At 48.1% G+C, this 20,747-nt stretch overlaps 5 protein-coding genes across 5 annotated transcripts; 2 read left to right on the forward strand and 3 right to left on the reverse strand.

The window, feature by feature from the left end:
* Positions 1-829: 829 nt before the first annotated feature.
* On the reverse strand, positions 830-3,093 carry LY89DRAFT_742602 (Lipoxygenase; the record flags this gene model as incomplete). The annotated part of the gene is made up of 3 exons (XM_018220843.1): positions 830-1,691; positions 1,740-2,690; positions 2,750-3,093. 3 exons carry the CDS (start codon positions 3,091-3,093, stop codon positions 830-832), a joined length of 2,157 nt encoding a protein of 718 aa, XP_018062191.1.
* A 360-nt stretch (positions 3,094-3,453) lies between these two features.
* LY89DRAFT_742603 (uncharacterized protein) lies at positions 3,454-5,025 on the reverse strand (the record flags this gene model as incomplete). The annotated part of the gene is made up of 4 exons (XM_018220844.1): positions 3,454-4,141; positions 4,206-4,327; positions 4,397-4,659; positions 4,737-5,025. The coding sequence occupies 4 exons, from the start codon at positions 5,023-5,025 to the stop codon at positions 3,454-3,456; spliced, it is 1,362 nt and encodes a 453-aa protein (XP_018062192.1).
* A 2,115-nt stretch (positions 5,026-7,140) lies between these two features.
* Positions 7,141-8,218, reverse strand: LY89DRAFT_353222 (uncharacterized protein). Its single transcript, XM_018206945.1, has 2 exons — positions 7,651-8,218; positions 7,141-7,518 (listed from the first exon to the last, which is right to left on the reverse strand). Exons 1-2 carry the CDS (start codon positions 7,903-7,905, stop codon positions 7,267-7,269), a joined length of 507 nt encoding a protein of 168 aa, XP_018062193.1. The 5' UTR covers positions 7,906-8,218; the 3' UTR covers positions 7,141-7,266.
* Positions 8,219-9,841: 1,623 nt separating this feature from the next.
* LY89DRAFT_353178 (uncharacterized protein) lies at positions 9,842-11,164 on the forward strand. Its single transcript, XM_018206944.1, has 2 exons — positions 9,842-10,743; positions 10,791-11,164. Exons 1-2 carry the CDS (start codon positions 10,036-10,038, stop codon positions 11,154-11,156), a joined length of 1,074 nt encoding a protein of 357 aa, XP_018062194.1. The 5' UTR covers positions 9,842-10,035; the 3' UTR covers positions 11,157-11,164.
* Positions 11,165-16,036: 4,872 nt separating this feature from the next.
* Positions 16,037-20,063, forward strand: LY89DRAFT_353274 (uncharacterized protein). Its single transcript, XM_018206946.1, has 3 exons — positions 16,037-16,220; positions 16,308-16,460; positions 16,552-20,063. Exons 1-3 carry the CDS (start codon positions 16,159-16,161, stop codon positions 19,976-19,978), a joined length of 3,642 nt encoding a protein of 1,213 aa, XP_018062195.1. The 5' UTR covers positions 16,037-16,158; the 3' UTR covers positions 19,979-20,063.
* The last annotated feature ends 684 nt before the right edge of the window (positions 20,064-20,747 follow it).

Raw genomic sequence — 20,747 nt, forward strand, 5'->3', positions numbered from 1 at the left:
GTATTCAATTTTTTTCTCTCCTTTTTTTTTTTTTTTTTTTTTATTTTTTGGGGGGGGGGGGCCGGGGGGGCGCTTGAAAAGAGGAAAGGAAGGGAAGGGGCGCCCGGTAAAATATCTTCTCGATACTTAATTCGAAGAACGGAAAATTCTTCTTTCTTTTAATTTGAAAAAAAAAAAAAGCAGGCAAAGGCAAATTATAAGAAAGCCGTACAACAAAACCCATGAGGATATGAAACACCAATATTAGATCAGAAGATTATAGGTACGTAAGCAGGGCTTTCCTTCGTAAGCAGTGAGTGAGGAAAAGCAATCATTGAGCAGTTTTAGCCATTAATTAGAAATTTCTGCGTATTCGCTTTTATTCTTGCTTGGAATAAGGAATTAATTAACAAAGTAATGGTCACACTGGGACTATCTGCTTGCTAGTTCCCGCAACTTGCGGGCAATTAAACTCAGCTCTCAGAGAATTGCAAAAGTTTAGATTTTTTTTTAGTTTACCGCCTACATACTCTAATGATCAGAAGAAGGGTCTAGCTAGAATGAGTTTTTTGGTTGGGCGAATATATAAAATTCAGTGAGCAATGATGGAGGCTTAGTCAAGTACTGAACACATACAGACAGATGTAATCTCGTTCAAGAATCACATAGACAGACCCAAAAAAAATTAAATTCGCTTTTATTAAAACGATACCCGACTTCAAAAAAGCGGCAACAAGGATAAAGGACCCCTCCTCTCTCGGTTTACCTCAAACCATGGTATCCATTCCCGCCAACTCACCAAAGAACCAGAACCCCAACCCCTCCCCATCACCACGATCAGAACCCTAGATCAGATCAAAATACTAACCGCCAACCTCGTAGGATCCATAACAGCGTACTCCACAACCCGATCATCCATCGCCTCACTATTCCGCGCAAACACCACCCCAAGCCCCACCAAATCATCCACCAACCCCTTCGCCGCCTTCTCCATGCCCTCGTCGCCGCTCCCCACCGCCCCATCCTGCAGCCCCTTCGCGTACTCGACCAGCGTCTGGTCCTCCGCTACGCCGTAGCTGAGTAGGTACGGCAACTGCTCTGCCATTAGCCAGACCCGTTCATCATTAACGGGTAAGGCGGCTATTAAGTCGCTTTCTGTGAACTTCTGCAGTTCGGCAAGGGATTTTGGCAAGGGGGTCGAGAAACACGGAGGCTTGGCGGGGACGAAGGACATGTAGTAGCATTGGAGGTAGTTGATGGTATTATGCTGCGGGCTCGCGAGGTGGATACACATGACAATCGCGCTGGTGAGTTCCTCCACCGTCTTGATATCCGGGAACGTGAGCATCTGCGCCCCGGCCGGGGACCGCATCTCATTACACCAGCTGCGGATCGCGGGATCGGACTCGACGGCTGCGTCGGTGGGGTAATGAGGTGCGAGGACGGAGGAGACGAATTTTTGCAGGACGAGCCACATGGGTAGCATGTTGTGGGCCCAGGCGTAGTTGTGGAAGCGCGGGTGCGAGAGCGTTTCCGGCGTGAAGCCGCGCTTGGAGAGGTCGGCGGGGATGTAGGAGTCGGTGAAGTGGAAGTTGCGGTAGGCGGACATGATAAAGTTGTAAGTGGCCGGTTTGGAGATGCCGACTATGTCGACGACGATTAGGGGGACGAGGGCTTCTCGGGCGGATTTGTTGAGAGAGAGGGTTTTGAGCCTGGGGATTTGTTAGTGGGTGTCTTGGGAAGAAGGGGGTTGGATTTACCAGTGAGGTTCGAGGAGTTTGAAGACGATGTGGTCGGCGGTGAAGGAACGGTATGCTGCTACGATTGTCACTTCTTCGATGAAATGGCAGTTGTTGAGATGAGCTCCCAGTTCGTGACGGCAGTAATCTGATATCATGTGGCAAGTCTTTGCATATCTCCATGGCCAGTCATTCTTCTCTCCTTTCGTCGGGTCCGTAGATCGAAGTCTCTTGTTGAATACGACTACCGAGTGATCCAGAGACATGACAAAATCAATGCATATCGAGATTGGATGTAGATTTCCAGTCTTGCTCAGCTGTAGAAGGGTCACAACAGCGCAACCGTATCGCTTTTTGAGCTTGTCATCCGACTCGAGGGTTGCGCCAGGAAATGCACCACAAGCATCGCGGAAATAACTATAGTCTTGGATATAGAACGATTCTGGATCTGAAGTAGTGATCAAGGAGTACATTGGCGTATTCTTCTGTTTCTTGGCCTGATCCGCAAATCCCTTGACCCAGACTGTTGATGCTCTTTGAATGCTAGTAGGGTTCGGTCCAGTGAAAGATTGTTGTCCGAAAACAGCGTCACTGAACCAGTCTGGACGATTGGCAATACTGCTTTCGGAACCAATGTTTTTATTCTGTTTAGTGAGGCGTATCATATCGGATTCCAAATCAGCCATGGTCTTCCCACCCGTTGGACCGAATAAGTATTGTGAGAGGTAGTCGGGGACTACCTTGGGAGGCAGTATTGACAGGCCCATATCGACGAGTCTTTCTGCGTTGAAGATCGCTAATAGTCCTGTTGTGTCATCTGGGGGAATGCTTTTCAAACATGGTGGGTATGATGGATCCGTTTTTCCTGGTTGTTGCCATTGGTATGTTTGTCTAAGTGTTACGATATCTCTGGCATCCTTGATAGCTTGATCCTCGGGTTCGAGGTCAGTTGTTTTGAATAGGTCGGAGAACCTGCATGAGATGTTAGGAATTGGCAGTTTGATGTAGATGAAAGATGAAAGATGCCTCACTTTGCATCAATGAACTGGAATATTTTGACCAAATTATCAAGACCCCCTCCAGGAGCTGCAGGAGCTGTAGGTGTTGCAGATACTGCGGGCGGAGTAGGTGCTTGACGTGGAGTAGCGACAGGCACTGGCGAAACCTTTTGAACTGGTGATATAACCGGTCTTGGAATTGGCTGCTGAGAAGCCGTGAAATTTCGTGTCCACCGCTTAGAGCCTGCAGGAGTTGCAGTCTCTGGTAGGAACGTGCCAGAAGCTGTAGCTGGAAGCTCAGTCGCGTAATGTGTGACAATGCCCGGAGTTGGTGGTGCTGAATCTGGAGGCGTTGGAGGTGATCTTTTATGCGACATAGAGATTGACCTTAGGCCAGATATAACATTGGAGAAACCCATATCGAACGTGAATATAGTCGGTGGTCTTGATTGCTCGAGGATTTGAGTCCAGACGAGAAAAGGTTAGAAAATAACGTAACAGAGGACAACCGCGTTTTGATCGGCTGGCATTTCAGACTAAGCAACGGGTGGAATGAGTGGAGAAATGTTTGAGGAATGGGTGTTTCCGAAATTTGACTCAGACGAATATGCCGCCGCATTCTTGGTATGATAAAAGCGGACAACGCTCCTGTTCAAGAAAGATTGCTTAGGCTCCGGAATGGTGTCTGTTAAGGGTCGGGTCGTACAGGATAACTTGATCGAGTGTAGTCGTCTTGATCAAGACACGATATGTCGAAATATCTCGATCCGCTCGTCGAAAATCTCATCGATCCATAAGAATGACTTGGCTCCGTCCACAACATCATCCCAAGATCGAAGTGTAGTCCTAGCCATAATAGCGTAAATGGATTCGACATACCAATCCTGTTCTGGCAGCTTCCAACTTTCCAACAGCCCAAAGAACATGATCCACAGTAGGAGCAAATTCGAAGATGTCCAATCGATTGTGCTACCCAATCCTTCCATGAACACTTTGAGTTTGATAACGTATAATTTCGTAGATACACCGAGAGCACCGCATTGTCGTCGCATTTCACCCAGAAACAACGAGATCCCAAGTCGCGAAGCTTCTTGGATTATGCTCCATCGGTTGTTAGGATCCACGTCCATGCTGTGTAACCTGTGAACGATTGGGTATATGCGAAAGATGACGAAATTGACGACGCGCCATTGCTGCTTTCTCGCGGTTTTCAATCTGGCTATCTCGACTGCGTGATGTAAGTCATCGAACGCGGAGACCGTAGGATGATCCGGTGGGAAGATATGTTTCCATGGCGATGAGGTTGGTGCTTGAGGAAAGAATACGAAGTCGTCTGCGGATTGGTCGTTCTGTGCGCTTAGCATTCGTTTGGGCAGAGGAAATAGAGGCTTTGTGTCTTGTCGTAAGCTTCTTGTCATGTCAACCCTTGAAAAAGCACAGTAGTTAGATTTTCAAAGATCATTGAAAGTAATGCATGAAGCTTGCATACCCATAGACCAACATTGCCAACACTGGATTGTTTTCGATAGTCTCGAAACCTCCACGAAGTCGAATAACGTTCTTGAGGCCATCGAGATGGATTGAAACACTATGGAAGTCTTCTTTAACCGTCTGCCAATGTTACACGGTTAGTGTGACTAATCTGAGTGTCTTCGACCGAAGTGAAGGCGTGTCACTTACACTGTAGCAAACAAATGATAGGATACCCACAACCATGTCATCGTTAGTCCTCAGATTAGGGTCGGAAAGCTTCTGATTGATGGATTGAATGGCGAGAGAATGGTGACCAACAGAGACCGCATTTTCAAGGTCCTCTCCTCGGACACGAGAGACGTTCAGCGACACATTTGCGAGAAATTGATGGAAGTTTGCGGCATCTTTGACAGCGACGGGAAGCCACCGCTCCCGTAGCGTTCTAAAGGTAGGATCTTGGCTTGTATTTACTAAACCAATGAGCTCTGGTCAGTCGTTGTTTACGTGCATTGTTTCACAGTTAGGTAATCACGTATTTTGGATTTACCTTGGTCTATCAGCCACAGCTCACCCTCGTTCATCTTGATGGGGTAATCGGCAAAAGGATCAATGCGGCCAGCGCCTAGCACAGTCATCGGGCTGCTTGGTGCTAAGCCCAAAGTGAGTGATTCTGGTGGATCGACGGAGCTTTCCAGAGCACTTTTAACAATCTCATTCGCTGGTTCGCTAGACGAGAAGTACGATTGCTCAGGGGAAGATACTCGAGAGCGTGACCTGGAGTGAGCTCTGGGGTCTTGTAAATCTATTTCAGGACCTTTCCCCTTGTCGGCCGACATTTGTGGGGAAAGGAATTCGACTGGAATTACGAGCTCTATCCTATTCGGGTCAAAAGATCTATTCATCCGAGGTAAGTCTTGTATAATTTGCCTTCTCATAGCTCTTTGCCTTTCTATACTATGCACATCAACAGATTCGGTTGGCGCCAGTACGGGCCTGCGAGCACTTTCGGAAACATCTGGTACTCGGCGTCGTCGAGGGGGCCTGTCGTTGCCGCGAGACGAGCTTCCTTCTGGCTGATCTGACATTGGATGCTATTCAGTCTGGGCTGCCTGTTCACGGAGTTGATTCCAGAAGAAGGGATTTGAAAACTGTGGCAAAATCTGTTCGGAAGAGGTGATATGCATAGCTATAGCATGCTGTGAGGTACTTAGCTTCTTGCTACCGGCCTCATCGCCGATCAGCCATCAACGCAGTATCAAAGTCAAATAGGTGTACACATGGGTTTTACACTGTCGTCGATGACAAAAACAACCCTGGTACTCTGCTTCGTTCCCGAAGCCAGGAGGATATTCGGTGTTTGTTGTCAAGCCATATGAGAGTGAAATTGGTCGCGGCTAACCGTAATCGGATTGCGGGATGGATGCTGGCCCGCATCCCATGCCTGCATTCCAAATTGACTCTATTGGAAGAATTTGCTCACTAATCATTTGCTGTGAGATGACTTCAACCCACCGAAAACCTTCACCCATGACAAATCCTCGTCGAGCGTTGCAAGCGAATCTTCCCCAGACGATCGGCGTGAGGCTCAACGAGAAACGAGGATTAGTGATCGACTGATTAGTGATGCATCGATTCTCCCAGCTCGGGGGAATGATGTATTTGGATATCGAGATATACCTGAGTTTGGGAGTATACCAGTTGCTCCGCTACCGATCTCGATCGCGGGATGGATACCATAAAAAGGAAGACATTCAGATTTGGAATGAGCGATAACTTAACAGGCATTGGGAATCAATTGAAATAACGCTTCGTCAGAGGATGATGTTGCCCAGAGTATTCAAAGACTTGACGCAGACTCCGATACGATGGACTGTGAGCAGGGGTGCCAAAGCCCGAGAAGAAACCGCGGAAGTGATGCAGGGTGAGATCGTGAAGATCCCGAACGCAAACACCGATTGAAGGCGGTCTGAACATGTTCCTTGGCGGTGGAAGATGAATGGATCCTTCAAGCTGCACTTGCTCGTTGGAGGGGTTCCGCAAGTAATCTGGAAATGTGCTCTTCGGCTTGATGATGGGGTTGCAAAGTGGAAGCAGTAAGAAAGAGAGGATGTACGGATGGCCCCAGACATGTTCGCTTTAAGCGAGACACAAACACGTCTTGGAGACGATAGAGAAGGATATCTCAGGTTCGATAAAAGAAACAAAGGAAAGAAGGAAGGAAGCTTGGAATTTCGGATGATTTGGCTTTGAGCCATAGTCACGTGTTTATGTGGAGCCGAATCTCACTCCAAGTTTATATCCATCAATCGGCTTCTTCCTAGCCTGAACTTATACCGGCGTATTAGTCATGTCTTTGGCAAGTATCTTGATGTACAATCATCTGATGAGAGAATCATCATCAGCTTCCCCAGAGATCATGAGCAGTATCCACATCAACATGTTTCTCGGAGAAAAGCCGGCATTCGTCGACAAGAAGGCTACAATCTCGACATCGCTCCGTAATAAGTTGCACCGATATTTCCGAAGTATGGATCAAGAACAACATCATTATGTGGTATTCCGAGAATGTTGCGTAGTCTCTTCCGATTCACGGGCAGATTGTGGTTCTTCTGGATGTCTTTGATGGTTGAATGTCCCCGATATTTCGATCGTCCTTGATCTTAGGAATGATCATGATGATTTATGATGATTTTTCTGTGCTTTTAATTCCTCCTGCGTAGCTTTAGTAACCTCAACAGCTACTTGAGAGTCAATGGCGTAGATACAATGGGTTTTGCATGAAGTGTCGCCATACATATGTACAATTTTATTCTGATCCGCAGACATGATCTCGTGCCTTAATTAATGTATCGATCCAACATTCAATAGCTCGATCACCGAAAACTATAACATCTCAATCCCTCAGATTCAAATATCTCGTTCCCTTTTCTCTCCCCATGCCAACCACAGCAGAAAGAATGCCCCCAGTCCCCAAATCTCCGAATCGACTCGGAACAATAAGCTACCCGTCAATGTCGGGCGTGGCAATAGAGTCGACCCCGCACTTGCGTTAATGTCCGGGATGAAAGCAAGACAAATCACGCGAAGTACCGGGTGGTGTTGTTCGAAGAGACCGCTCCAAAGGCTGAGATCGAATCTTTGGTGTGATATGGGCGACATTTCATTGTCCTTGTGAGGATCAACCAGCTAATGCTTAGTTGATGAGATTCGACGTGCGATGGGGTGTCAGTAGAGGAGATGCGCCACACGACGAGCTCCAGGATTGCGAGAAAGATGGCGTTTAGAGAATTCAAGGATAGTGAGGAGTGATTGAAGTCGGCGTTGAAAAACTAGAAGCAAGTAAGTTGGGGAAAGAACAACACACAACTATTGAAGGACAGGAAGAGAGTGGAGAGATCAAAAGTTGAGTTGAGAAATATGTTGGCGATTTGGGGGATGAAGAGGAGATAGAGAAGACTCACGAGGTTTGGGATGGTGAGGGCGAGTACTTGTGTTCTCGTTGTTTTCGAAGACAGGTAAAAGCTTTGGACATTTGATATACTTTCCATGAATATAAGTTGGGACTTCGGGCTGCACTTTCTTATGGGATGGATGTCGGGAACGAATAGGGAGTGGTATGGTGATGAATTGTCTGGGATGACTGAGGCGTTCATGACGGACTTTGTCAACAGTTCGGCCTTGATTTGGAGTCTGGGACATTCCCGAGATATCTTCATCCATGGAATGTGAGGTGAGCAAGAATGGTTCTCAATCTATTCATTTCATACAATATATCTCGTCTGCTTGGGATGGGTTTCCACGACTAGCCGGCGCTATGGAGCAAAGAATGGATCTATTCGGCATCAATTCTGGGAGGCGCAGAGATAAGCGAACTCCTTCCAACCTTTCGGATTCACGCAGAACAGTAAAACCAATAAACGACTTGCCATATCTGATTGGCCGAGCTCTGGAAGCTTTGGCCTTGCTTGTCGAGATTGAAGATTTTTTCAACTAGCAAGCAAAATGCGAAGCAATATAACTTTGAGGTAACACAAGGTACCACAAACTAGGAAACGAGGGAAGCAAATCTCACAAACACGTACAGAAGCACACAGACTATCTTCGATGACGTGAAATCGAAGAGCGCAAAGTTCTCGAAGACTACCAACGAAGACAACCATGTAGGCGCCGTTATAATATTGCGCAAGTCGACAACATACGTCAGGCTCTCCTCGAATCGGGATAAGAACAATCCTTAACAAAATATCAAGCACATTTGCGACAACAGTACTTGCTGCGCAACACACATCGAACAGGGAGCCGCTCGGTTCCATTACCGTCGAGAACCTCGAGCTCCGCTGCTATGCTGCCAGAGTTGGGCGCCATCCTTGTCATCATCGTTGTCCATGGCGGACACAGGCACCGTCTGAGCAACCTCTACACATGGCTTGGCCATATGGCCTTGAGGGGTCTCATATTTTTGGCCTTACTCTTCGCCAGAATGATAGGGGGATTCTTCTATCTCCTCCTCATCACTTTCTTCGACTTCCCTTCATGGATCCTCTCGTTCTTCAGCACTCCGCATTCGCCATCATGTCTTGAACGTCAACGGGAACAGAATCTTCGGAGGAAAAGATCGAATATCCCAGAAGGTTGGGTGAGGATCTCGATCTGCGATACGTCTAACATCTCGCATCTGGATATTGTTGAAGGACATGGCCGGCATAGCACGGAGGATCCCGAAGCCCCTCGAGGTCCATGGGAGGAACGAGAGCTCTTTAGTGTGACCAAGGAAGAAGTCAAACGCAGAGTGATGCCGTGGTTGGACCAGATTATTGAAGAGGAAGATCCCGACAGCGGATGTCACTCTGACGCTGGAGTTGCTGAGGGAAGCATGCTTGAGAGAGAACTGTCGTCCTCGAGCAGTGAAGCACGTGATCTAGCAGATCCTAGCATCCACCTGAGTGTAGTAGAGGATAGCAAGTCGTCTCAACTGGACAAATGAAATGAGGAAATGATGGTCGCATCTGCAATTGGAATATGCTGCTGAGTGCCGTATACTGTTGTTGGTGATTGGAAGCAACTTGGGTACGACCCGCAACGCCGCAGCTTCACATGCACAGAAATCTCCGTCGTACTCGCATGCGTCCCAACAACCAGCTTTCTCCCACCATTTTCCCGTCATCCATGAAATGTGCTGCCGGAAACAAGTCTTCTTCTGCTCGATGTCCGTGTCAATATCGGTACTCGTATACTGCAAGGAAGGATTGAGCAGGATTCGGATGACATTAAACGCGAAATGAAGAAGCATCCGAGGAAACCGAAGTCGTGTGTCGTCGAGGTCAAAGTCAAGTCGAGCCAAAAGTCTCCACAAAGTCTGGAGCTCGTTAGACAGTCTCCTCTATTCCCAATCAGTGTATAGCGTCGGTGATCTTTCAGCCTTGGCGCCGATGTCTTGGCGAGACATGTGAAGCGCATCTGACCAGCGAACAAAACCAAGAGAGAGAACGCAATTCGAGTAATACCAAGACGTAGCAGCTGTACAATACTTCTCTTCTTGCTTCTTCCCCACCTTTGCGCATATTTCGCATGTGCTTCTTCTTCTTCTCTTATATCCTTTAATCTACATCGCCAGCTACTTCATCTTGCTCTCAACATCTGTCCCTTGCATTGAATAAGCACACACAGCACGGCATAGCTCTGGAAATTGGCAAACGGAAAGCATAAAACACCACAACGAGCGCCACACGAAGAAGCAAAACAAGAGACATTTTCTCCTGGTACCTGATGACTGTTTTCTAAGACATCTTATCAGCTACAAAACCTCACGAACCCCGCATCCCATCTCCTTATAACGAACCTCAACAATGTCCGCCCCATCGTCCCCCAAGATCCACCGACCCAACCCCCGCAGGCCCTACGAACAAACCTCTCCCTCCTTCCTGCCAGCACATCAATCTTCCGCGTCCCTCCTCTCGCCATCCTCCTACACAGACGAATCGCCCTCCCGCACACAGTCCATCCTAAACCTCACCTCCTCCACCTTACTCGGCATATACTCCCCCACCGGCTACCAACCAGACCAAGAATACGACTTCCCATCCACGCCCTGGGGAACCGGTGCTGAGACACCACAACGGACAAGTTCAATCTCCGACCCAGTACCCATACGCCGCCATACTGCCCCTTCACAGCCAAGTTCGGCCTTTGGTACAGCTGCTGCATTGGCATTGAGAGGGGTACTGTTATTTGGGATTGGAATGGGATATGGTCTTCTGGTGCGGCATCTACATAATGATAGACAACTTGCTCCCTTTCAGGTGGAGGGCATCATAAAGCCTAGGAACGATTGGCGGTATCTGGTATTTTGGGGCGTGGCAGGAGTGTGTTTGGGGAGTTTGATGCCGTGGGTTGATACATTGTTCTCCTATCCTGCCGGTATGGAAGAGAAACAGAATGCAAGTTCTTCTGTTGCAGAGAAAGACGAAGTGGAAGAAGAGAGTGGATTATTTGGTGCGGATTGGACACCGGTTGTAAGGAGTGTTGGAGCTTTTGTTGGGATTGCTTATGCTATTGTACGCCTTTCCCCTGTTCCTAATATCTGCCCAGCTAACGCTTCTAGCGCAAACTCCCTTGGGCAACTCCCCTCCAAGCATCTCTGACACTCTTCCTTGTCAATCCCGTCCTCTGGTATCTGATCGACCGATCCGCACCAGGCTTCATCCTCTCCGCATCTGTAGGCGCAATCGGAACCTCCCTCTTGTTAGCCTCAAATCCAGACATGATGCCATCGCCTGCTTCCTCAACCTCTACCTTCCGAAACACCACATTTAAACCCACCACGCCATATACAAGTGGAACAGGAATTGTCAACAGAGAAAGCTTCGAAGTCGGGATATGGATTCTGAGTGTCCTGTTTTGCAGCTGCGTTTGTTTTGGTAACGTAGGGAGACGATTAGCGCTTAGTTCTGGAGCAAAAAGACGATGATGGGTAGATGTAGTTTTTATTTTGAATAAAAAGTATGGGAACTGGAAATGGTTTGGGTTTGCATTGGATCTAGGCATAGTTTGGTAGGATATACCACAGAAGCATGATGTCGGCTCTGCTTTGGGCAATGGGGAACTAAAATAATCTCTGCACCTTGAATATTATGGGGGGTTACTCCATTCTTTACCGTTATGTCGATGTGGGTTTTTCTTTTCTTTTGGTTTTTGCCTTCTCCTCCCCTTCATGCTGTTCAATCAAGAGCGAGTGCTCCTCTCGTGGTCGTGTTTTAACGTTCTTGAGATTCGTCATTCTTGTTATACATTTTCTGTTTGTGTTTAGAGGTTTCTCAATGTCGAACAACACTCTTGGTCGAGCTTGCATCAAGCTAAGAGTTCTATTCGAGCACCTCCGGTTTTGAGCTCTCGGAGGAGGCATGAAAAAAAGGAGCCTCCAGGTCAAAACAAGCTGATCAAATCTAGTAAGAGCATTTGGTGAGGAGAAGGCAATGGGAATATGCGATGCTTGAGCCTTCGATTGCCTTTCAGACGGACTTTCTTTACACGACAATTCCAAGACTTCAAGATAATGAGAAGATCGAGGATGAACCTCAGAGAAAGATCTTGAACTGCCGTGTCCATTGGCACGTGACCCAGAAGGCAAAGCAAGTTGTTCAAACGCATGCTTTTCCGAGATTTATTTCCTTCTTCCTCAGCCGAGATAAACAGTAGCTTGGCATGTGCTTTCTTTCATCAGATACTGTCGTCGTATCTTTACTCACATCCGAATTTCGAACCTCATCAGAACAAGCTCGCTTGATCAACCGCCGGCAACAAATCCGCGCTTTAGTGCAGATCCCCATCTGCCGAAAACCAAAGTGAGGAGACGGCGGTACAAACCTCCAACCAACCGAATACGACAGCTAAACTCACTCTGGACAACGAATTCCGGCGCCTCCCTTCGTAGCCGCGTTTCTCGTGGGGGCCGTCGAGTTAAGTACCGTTGACACACGACTTCTTGTTCATCAGATATCGAGAACATCGCCAATCATACAGCGAGATAACAGGAATCTGTATAGATAAGGCTATTGCTTTGTTTTTAAATTGCCAAGGGCGCTGCGCCGTACCTTACATACATCTATCCGGCAGATCATGAAGCTACGCTTTTCTCTATCAAGACTTTGGATCCCTTTCATCCTCTTTGAGCAGCGTCATTCAACCCACCAGTCTGATATTCCTTGGAGCGATCGTCAGCCTTGTGCGATTATGAGGTGCAGTTGGTAGTGTCGTATCCGGGGCCGAGAGCTGAGCTTGAGGTACCTTTTGTCCGTCGAGGACCGGACTTCATTCTTTCAGAAAGTTTTGACGAGAGAGAGCACGGCGAGGCGGGAGTCTATCGTTGTTGTTCGAAGTGCCGACAAAGATAAGAGTGCTCTTCTTGTGTTGAAGTATTCTTGACACTACTACGAGTCCACCAGAGGTGTTCACCCTCTCTCTAGGGGCTCATCGTTTGTGGGAGACGAGGTTCACTGATCAGATTTGTAGCGGATTTCTCTCCGTTCTGTCCTTCCACAGCCGCTCCAACGCCAAGCTGCTTTGACAGCATCCGGTCTTGATATATTCTCCTATCTCAACCTCACTCCACCGCTATCATTCACAGCATCATGTTTTATTCGTTCACGCACATCGCTATCTCCAAATCACCTACTAGAACCTCCTAGTAGAGGAAGCTTTCCTTCAAGAATGTCTAGATGCTGACTTGGCAGATACGCTATGCCACTGCCTATCTCGTGTTTCAATGCCTCGCTTCTTCTCGTCGGTTGGAGGCACCGAGTAGAGATGAAGATCAGAGATAAATATGCCGATCTCTCACGATGCTAGTTTCATTGTTGGATCTCAGAGTATACAAGAAATCTATAAAGCTTCCTCAGACTCCCCCAAAAACAATTTATTCTATTCTCAATCATTATCAGCTCAATTCTCAAACCATCACCACCCACCCATCCACCTCCAAAACAACTCAAAATGCACCTCCACATCCACCCCCTCCTCCTAACCCTCCTCACCAGCCTCGCAGCCTCAACAGCCGCCACCCCGCTCCAGAACCGCCAACTCGGCCTCTGCTCCTCGGCCCTCGACTCCGTCGAATGCTGCGACGTCAGCGTGGACGGTGTCGCGAACTTGAACTGTGCTTCTCGTACGTCCTCCTCCTCCTTCCCCCTCCCCTTCCCCTTCCTCTTACCCTTCCTTTTCCCTTTCCTTCTCCCTTATTTGGAAATTCGATTACCGATTACTAATGTGTAATATCGTAGCTTCTCCCGCCCCGACTTCCGTTGCGGATTTCAAGAAGGTTTGCGCTGCGGACGGGCAGGCGGCTTATTGTTGTACTTTGCCTTTGGTGAGTTTTTCTTTCTGGTTTTGAGAGGGAGGGAGAGGGAGGGAGAGGGGTTATGCTGATGCGGTGATGTGATGTGTAGGCTGGTGATGCGTTGCTTTGTGAGGCTGTTTGAATAGGTGGAGAGGGATGTGAGGGGTGGTGAGGGTGTATATGATGGGAGAGGAGGGTTAGAGACGGGAGTAGGTGGGGTGATTTAATGAAAGTGGTTATAAACTTCTGCATCCTCTTTCTATGTCTAGTTTGAGTGGTCTCAATATATGGTCGTCGTGCTTTTGCTTGATGTGTCCACTCTTTCACATCGGCCTCCAACCGAGCTGGCATTTTCATCCAATGTAAATTGATTCTAAACTACTCTACATCGCCATTCTCGAATGGAACCAGGACGCCACAACGAATTTCCAGCTAAGAATTCTCTATCGAAGCTGAGATATCGAGTTAGGACTTTGGAACTCCGATGGATTAATTTGTTGAACACTGAGCCAATGGTGGAATATCGGGATATTACTGGTCTTTCAACAGTTGTGGACGTTGAAGGGGGCTGTGATACCGGGACAAGTTGATCTGAAGGATCCGGATCTTGTAATGTATGGTATTCATTTGACTTTGTTGCACGTCGCAGTTTCTAGACGGGCTGGATTTAGACAGGCGGGCTCAATCTGAGCCCGAGTAAGCGTCTAAATTTGGCTGTGCGACTAAGTCCAACTGACTTTCGGCATGCTTAGAGTCTTGCTACAAGCTCTTTGGTATATATTGCAATAGTGTATGTCTTTTTGGTTTTGTTGCATGTCGCGCTCTTCATCTAAGTCCGCCTAAACCTCTGGAGAAGTTGCTCTGGGATATGCAGAGTTTGTGAAGAGCAATATTTCTTTTTAAGCTGGTTAAAAGTCGTACTTCGGCGTAAGCCAGCCTCAGCCCGAGTAAGTCTAAACAGGTTGCTTTGGAGTAAATGGAAGAGTAATGGGTAGTGGTTTTATTCGGGTTTGTTGCATATCGCAACCCTATGTCTGAGCCCAGACGGTCGTCTTCTTGACCCTGGCTGAGTACTGAGGCTGGATATCTGTCTGGCTGAGCCTACTTGAACTTGAGTACATCTGAATTGAACTTGGAGAGTAGCAATCGTCTTATGCTGAAGAGTCTAAAAAAAAGTCAAAGAGAAAACCGTCGAAACTTCGCGCCACGCTACAATGAAAAGCTAAAGACTACAGGATACCTCGAATACGGATGAGCTACCATGAAAACAGTCGGCCTCGCTCATCTTTATCCTCTAGAATTCCGAGAGAAAGATCGAACAGACATCTTTCAAACCATCTTGCCTGTTAACCTTTTCTCGAAAACCCTTCTTCATAGGTACGGTTGGTGCAACAAGCTTCCCAATGACTCGCCAACCCCAACAAGCGAGAAAATCAGACGCCAATCCGAACACTCCGGACGTCAGGCTGAAACACGATTCCTGGGGTAACCGTAGCTGGAGAATGCATGCCGTGAAGAAATCGGGCGCAGAAAAAGCGAGAGGTGACGACGCCCGATGAGGTGCAGAATAGGCAGCCGTGGAATGTGGTGTGGTGAGGCTGGTGAATTGGAGGGCTTGTGAAAAATCGATATTTTGAGAAGATGAATAGAAGGGACTGGATAGTAGTAAGGATTGATACGGTGATTGAAGATTGAATGATGTTGCGATGTAATATTGGTGAGTGTAGTGGTGAGAAGTGTTCCTTTGCGAATAGGGGCTTCCTTGAAGCGAGGGCGATGAATGATACGCTCAGAGTTGAGGTAAATAGATAAAGCAAAAGGAAAATGTTTTGAAGATGATGCAAAGGAATTATCGTCGAATGAAAACGAATCATGAAATTGATGTTTGAGATCTTAGGAGATATATCTTCATGAAATGTTCGTAATTGAATTCTTCAGGAGATTCGAACCCCTTTCTGATGCTGATCACCAACCATGACTTTGTACCACTTGGTCGGAAGAAGGTGTATATCATTTTCCTTTCGATTCTTCTTAAACCAGACTTCTCGTGAGTAACATCATAAAAATGCGATTGATGTACTTTCCATAAAATATAGAATATCTAATTGCTGAAGAAAGTCTGAGGCTCTCGAGCAAAGTCTCCCGGTAATGCAACGATCATCACTAGCTTCGTTCGGCTGGACAATTTGTGTATTACGTAGGATGATGACTGGAGGAACATCAGACAGCCCAACAATGAAACCTCAATACAGAATATACACAACCTGCACCAGGACCTGTGATGACGATGAACATGATATAAAACTGAATTGCATAAATTGTAGACATCATCATTGCTTCGCCTTTGCGTACATTCACCTTCCCTCCCCTTCTCTCAATGACGTCCCAAACTAGCTTAGCACAGTCCATCAACCCCGTCGCGTACCGAGAGCAGCGCATGGTCATTGACGAGAGCACTTCAAAATCGTGAGGATAGCGAGCAGCAGCCACCAGACGAGGACCCATCCCATAAATCAATCACCACGACACCAACCATCGACTTTCCATCAAAAAGACCTCGAAATCCATCTCCGCCACCCCCATTAAGACCAGAATCGCATCCGTTTTCTCGAGAAACGGATGTCGCGATCGCAATATTATGAGTGAGGTTGGGGTTGCCGACCGCACACGGCTTTTACGATCAAAACGAGCGGAACTCAGGTACATCAATTATCTCCCTACATGCATTCGAAAGCGCGCGATATCGCGCGTCGATGCATATATATTTCATGGTGCTGATGATTGTAGTGGCATTGTTACGTCGCGCAAGAGGAAACTGCGCGAGCTGTATGCTGTTTGCGACAATAAATTCCCCATTCCCCAAGTCGACCTCTCGAATCCCGACGCGCCGCCCGCCGACTTTCACGAAGCTCACTTCCTCGATGTCACTGACATTTTACAGTACGTTTTCTCTTTCGATCTATACCCATATGTAGATGTTCGGGGTATTGGGCGTGGTTCACATGTGGTTTTACTGATGTGTGAATTGCAGAGATCGACTCTTTAATGCAACAAATCTCCCCAACCAAGGTCGATCACGATCGTACAAATTAAAGGAGACATCTCCGGTAAGGAAGGGAAGCACCGATGCACGAATAAATGATGCGTCGCGAAAGGCGGCCAAGTTGCAGCGCGATGGGTCCAGGTCGAGACAGAGTCGAGCACCAACTCCAAGCTCGAGGAGCGATGGAGGACTTTCCACAGTGCCAAATGATACTATTATCGATGGGTCGACCGGCAAAGGTGTGCCAATGCAAAGATCGTCTTCGAAGGGCTCGCAGACCGATTTGCCTGCCGAATCATCCTCCGTCTTGAACGAGATAGTAGAGGAGACTTTCGAGAATGCGAAGCAGCCCACACCTTCCATGCCAGATGATGTTGTGCCAGCAAAGGACTTGGAGAGTGACAGGATCAGGACGAGAGTAGAGAGTAGGCCGAATAGTCCAGGCGTGGATCCAAGAGAAGCGATGCCCATATCTGCCGAGGACGCTGCTCAACTACCTGGACCTATCGTTGAAGGACTTGGTTCTCATGATGGTCAACATAAGGCTGCTACGGCTCACTTACCACCAAGGGAAGTTCAAGAGACGCACTTGCATGAATTAGAAAAGGCAAGGCAACTGAAGGAGCAGCAAGCACATCTATCGATCCATCCACCTCGAGATAATGGAAGAAATGCAGAAGCCCTCTCGTCTCCTGGCTCGACCATCGATGCTCTCTCAGCCACTACTCCTGCTATGCATGAAGCATCAACGGACACCAGCCCAGATAATGAGAGTCGCTATGATGCGGATAGGATGGACAGAGACGATGAAGCTGCAACCCCTCCTCAGCTGAAGCCTACACCAGAGGAAGCTGCCGACAAAGCTGAGCATGATAGGATCTTGCAAGCCCGAATAGACATTGCACGAGATGGGATCATGGGAAGTAGTCCCATTCCAGCGAGGGAAGAATCACGGGAAGAACAAGCTCCTGTATCTACACCTGCTGGTGGTTCGCTGGAAGACACAAGGCCATTTCAGAGTACCACAGACCAACTCACGAAAGCAGCTAGTGAGATTGTTAACGACAATGTGGATGCCGAGAAAGAAACGATGGGAGGTCCAGCCTCAGACATGCCTCTGAATATGTCAGAAGATACTGAACCCACGTCGAATACCGGAAAGCAGACAGAGATTGCGGATTCCGAGGAAGACCAAACCCCAGTTGCAGACCTAATGGATGTGGACGAGAGCGAGAACAAAGTGAATCAACCAGCGCCTGATAAGACAGTAGTCAACGATTCCTTCGAGAGTACTTCTGCTGGTGGAAGCACAACAGCAACACCGGCTCCTATTCCACAATCGACAGATCTAGCAAAGGAGGTCGATGATTCACAGAAGAACTCAGTGACTCCCACATCGTCTACTCCACGTAGGACACCTTCGACTCCAGCAGTTCCTCCTCTGGAGAGAATGACTACAAGAGTAGCTTCTGGAGCTATGCGTCACAAGTCTGTATCTGAGATTCTGGGAGAGATTCCAAAGCCAGCAACGTCGTCGAACCAGGATCGAAGGACCGAATCTGAATCCGCCGGAAATTCTCATACTCCATCAAGAAGCACTACTCCTCAATCACCAGGAGCCCGACTTCGGATGATGGAGAAGAACAAGGAACGCAGCAAGCTATCAACAGTAGTGTTTGCGGGACGACCATCGAAACCTGCAGCACGTGATAATGCATTGACCACCAATGGATCGTTACCACAGAACCTGAAGGACGACTACTTTATGCCCCTATTTCTCGCAACAGCATCGGCAGGAAAGAGCGGTGGACAATCTCTTGACGCTCTTATAGGCTCAGCTCACAAGACCATTACAACCTCGAATGGATATGTTCCCATTCACGAAAATCAAACAGCAAAGGTGCTGAAGCGAATTTACAATCTTCAATCCTCGAACAAATGGGCATTGAGACAACCGAAGCGTGCACCAGAACCTGTCAGACAAACAACTCACTGGGATGTGTTACTTCAGGAAGCCAAGTGGATGCGAACAGATTTCCGAGAGGAACGAAAGTGGAAGATGGCTGTGGCAAGGAATCTGGCTTTTGCTTGTGCCGAATGGGTGGAGGCAAGTTCAGAAGATCGGAAATTGCTACAGGTCAAAGCAATACCTCCAAAACCTGTTGAACCCGAGTCGAGAGACATTGAAATGGGCGAGGCATCGAGTCAAGCTGCTGCACACCCAACCCCAGATCTAGTCGCTTCAGGAGAGTCGGATTCTGCAATGGAGGATTTTGATGAGGCGCCGAGTTTGCATTTGATGGAGACCGTTGCACCAGCGGCGATTTTCGCTCTACAAGATGACGAGGTGGTGTGTGCTTTGAGAAGCTCACCAACTACTGACAAGTTGTTGGCTGAGTTGCCTATGTATGGTGCTCCTCTTGCAATCCCGCAGTCGATTTTGCCAACCTCCGACCTCGATCCAGATCGCTTTTGGCGACGACCAGCCCTTCCTCTGAGCAAATATGTTGAGGGGCGAATGGAGTTGAAAGTCGAAGGACCACCGAGGAAGAAAAGCCGATATGACTATGACGAAGAAGATGATGAGGAAGACCATGTTGTCTTTGGGGAGCAGGGAACTAAACGACCAATTCTTCCTCCTGAAAATACAGACGTCGCCTTGTTCAACCCAGAGCACAAGCATATTCGAGACCGCATTCATTCTTCACATCAGTTCAGACCACCATCCGAATTTCCCATGCCACTCCAAAGCTTCTTTGAGAACCGAATGGCTTCTCAATGGACTGCTGATGAGGATGTTCAACTCAAAAGTCTCGTTCGCGAATATCAGTACAATTGGTCTCTCATCTCTAGCATGTTGACGTCCAAGTCAATATGGTCTTCAGGCCCGGAACGTCGAACTCCGTGGGAGTGCTTCGAAAGATGGATCAATCTCGAAGGTTTGCCTGCTGATATGCAGAAGACTCATTACTTCAGGGCATACTCTACCCGTATCGAGACTGCTAACCGTAACGTGGTGGCGCAGCCAGCTCCGGCGCCAGCCCAAGCTAACCCCAATGCACAACTACAACAACCAGCTCCTAGGCGTAGACCGACCACTAGTCTCCGGGTCGATCGCAGAAGAAATAACAAGCATCTTACACTCGTTGATGCGATGAGAAAATTGGCAAAGAAACGAGAGACCAACATCCAGAAGCAGCAACATGCAGCTGGAATGGCAGCTATGAGAAAGGCACAAGAGCCACATGCTAATGCGAATCGGATCCCAATCCAGACACCGCAAGACTTTAGTCGAGTCAAGCATGAGCGTGAGGAATCATTCAGGCTTCGTCTTGAAGAGCTCAACCGGCGGCAGGAAGCACAGAGAAGGGTTCGTACCAACAGGGTCTCCCAATATCTGAATATTCGTAATTAATTTGATATCAGGCGTTGCAACAGCAGCAGAGGAACGGTCTCCCAAATCCTCAGCAGCCGCCTCCCAACGGAGCTGCTCCTCGACCTCCAGCTCCAGGTGCACCCGCAAATGGAGCTACTCCTTCTGCCAATCAAAGTCTCGCCGTGCCTGGTCAAAATAGACCCCGTCCCATGCCCCCTCAAATGCCTAACCAACCTATGCCAAATGGTCTCCGTGTTCCCCAAATGGTCCCACCTGCACAGATGCAGGGTCAAATGCCACTTCCAAACCCTGCGCTCGATGTCCAACTTGTAACGCGAGCTCATCAAATCTCACAACATCAACAAGCCATGATCCGTCAACAACAAGGCCAAGTGAATGGTCAATCCCCTCAAATGCACAACTCCCCTCCACGAATGAACGGCATGCCTGCTCCAGGCTTCAACATGCCACCAAATATGATGCCTTCCTTCAATCCGAACGTTAACGGCGTCTCAACACCACCTACAAATAACCATGTGCCATCGCCAAATCATGGTCAAGCGGGTTCTCCACGCATAGGCCAAAATCTTGCTCCTCCAACTGGCGTCAACGTGGTCCAGATGCTAGAGATACAATTCAGACAAAAATACCCTCAAGCCACCCAAGACCAAATCACCCGCCTCATCTCCGAGCATCTCGCCAACCAAGTTAAACAGCAGCAGCAAAGACAAGGTCTCGCCCAAAGCGCAATGAATGCTGCTGCTGGTGGATCGACAAATGGAATGACTGGAATGCCCGGTATGCCAGG

Source organism: Mollisia scopiformis (genome assembly GCF_001500285.1).
Source record: "Mollisia scopiformis unplaced genomic scaffold LY89scaffold_35, whole genome shotgun sequence".
Lineage (NCBI taxonomy): Eukaryota > Fungi > Ascomycota > Leotiomycetes > Helotiales > Mollisiaceae > Mollisia > Mollisia scopiformis.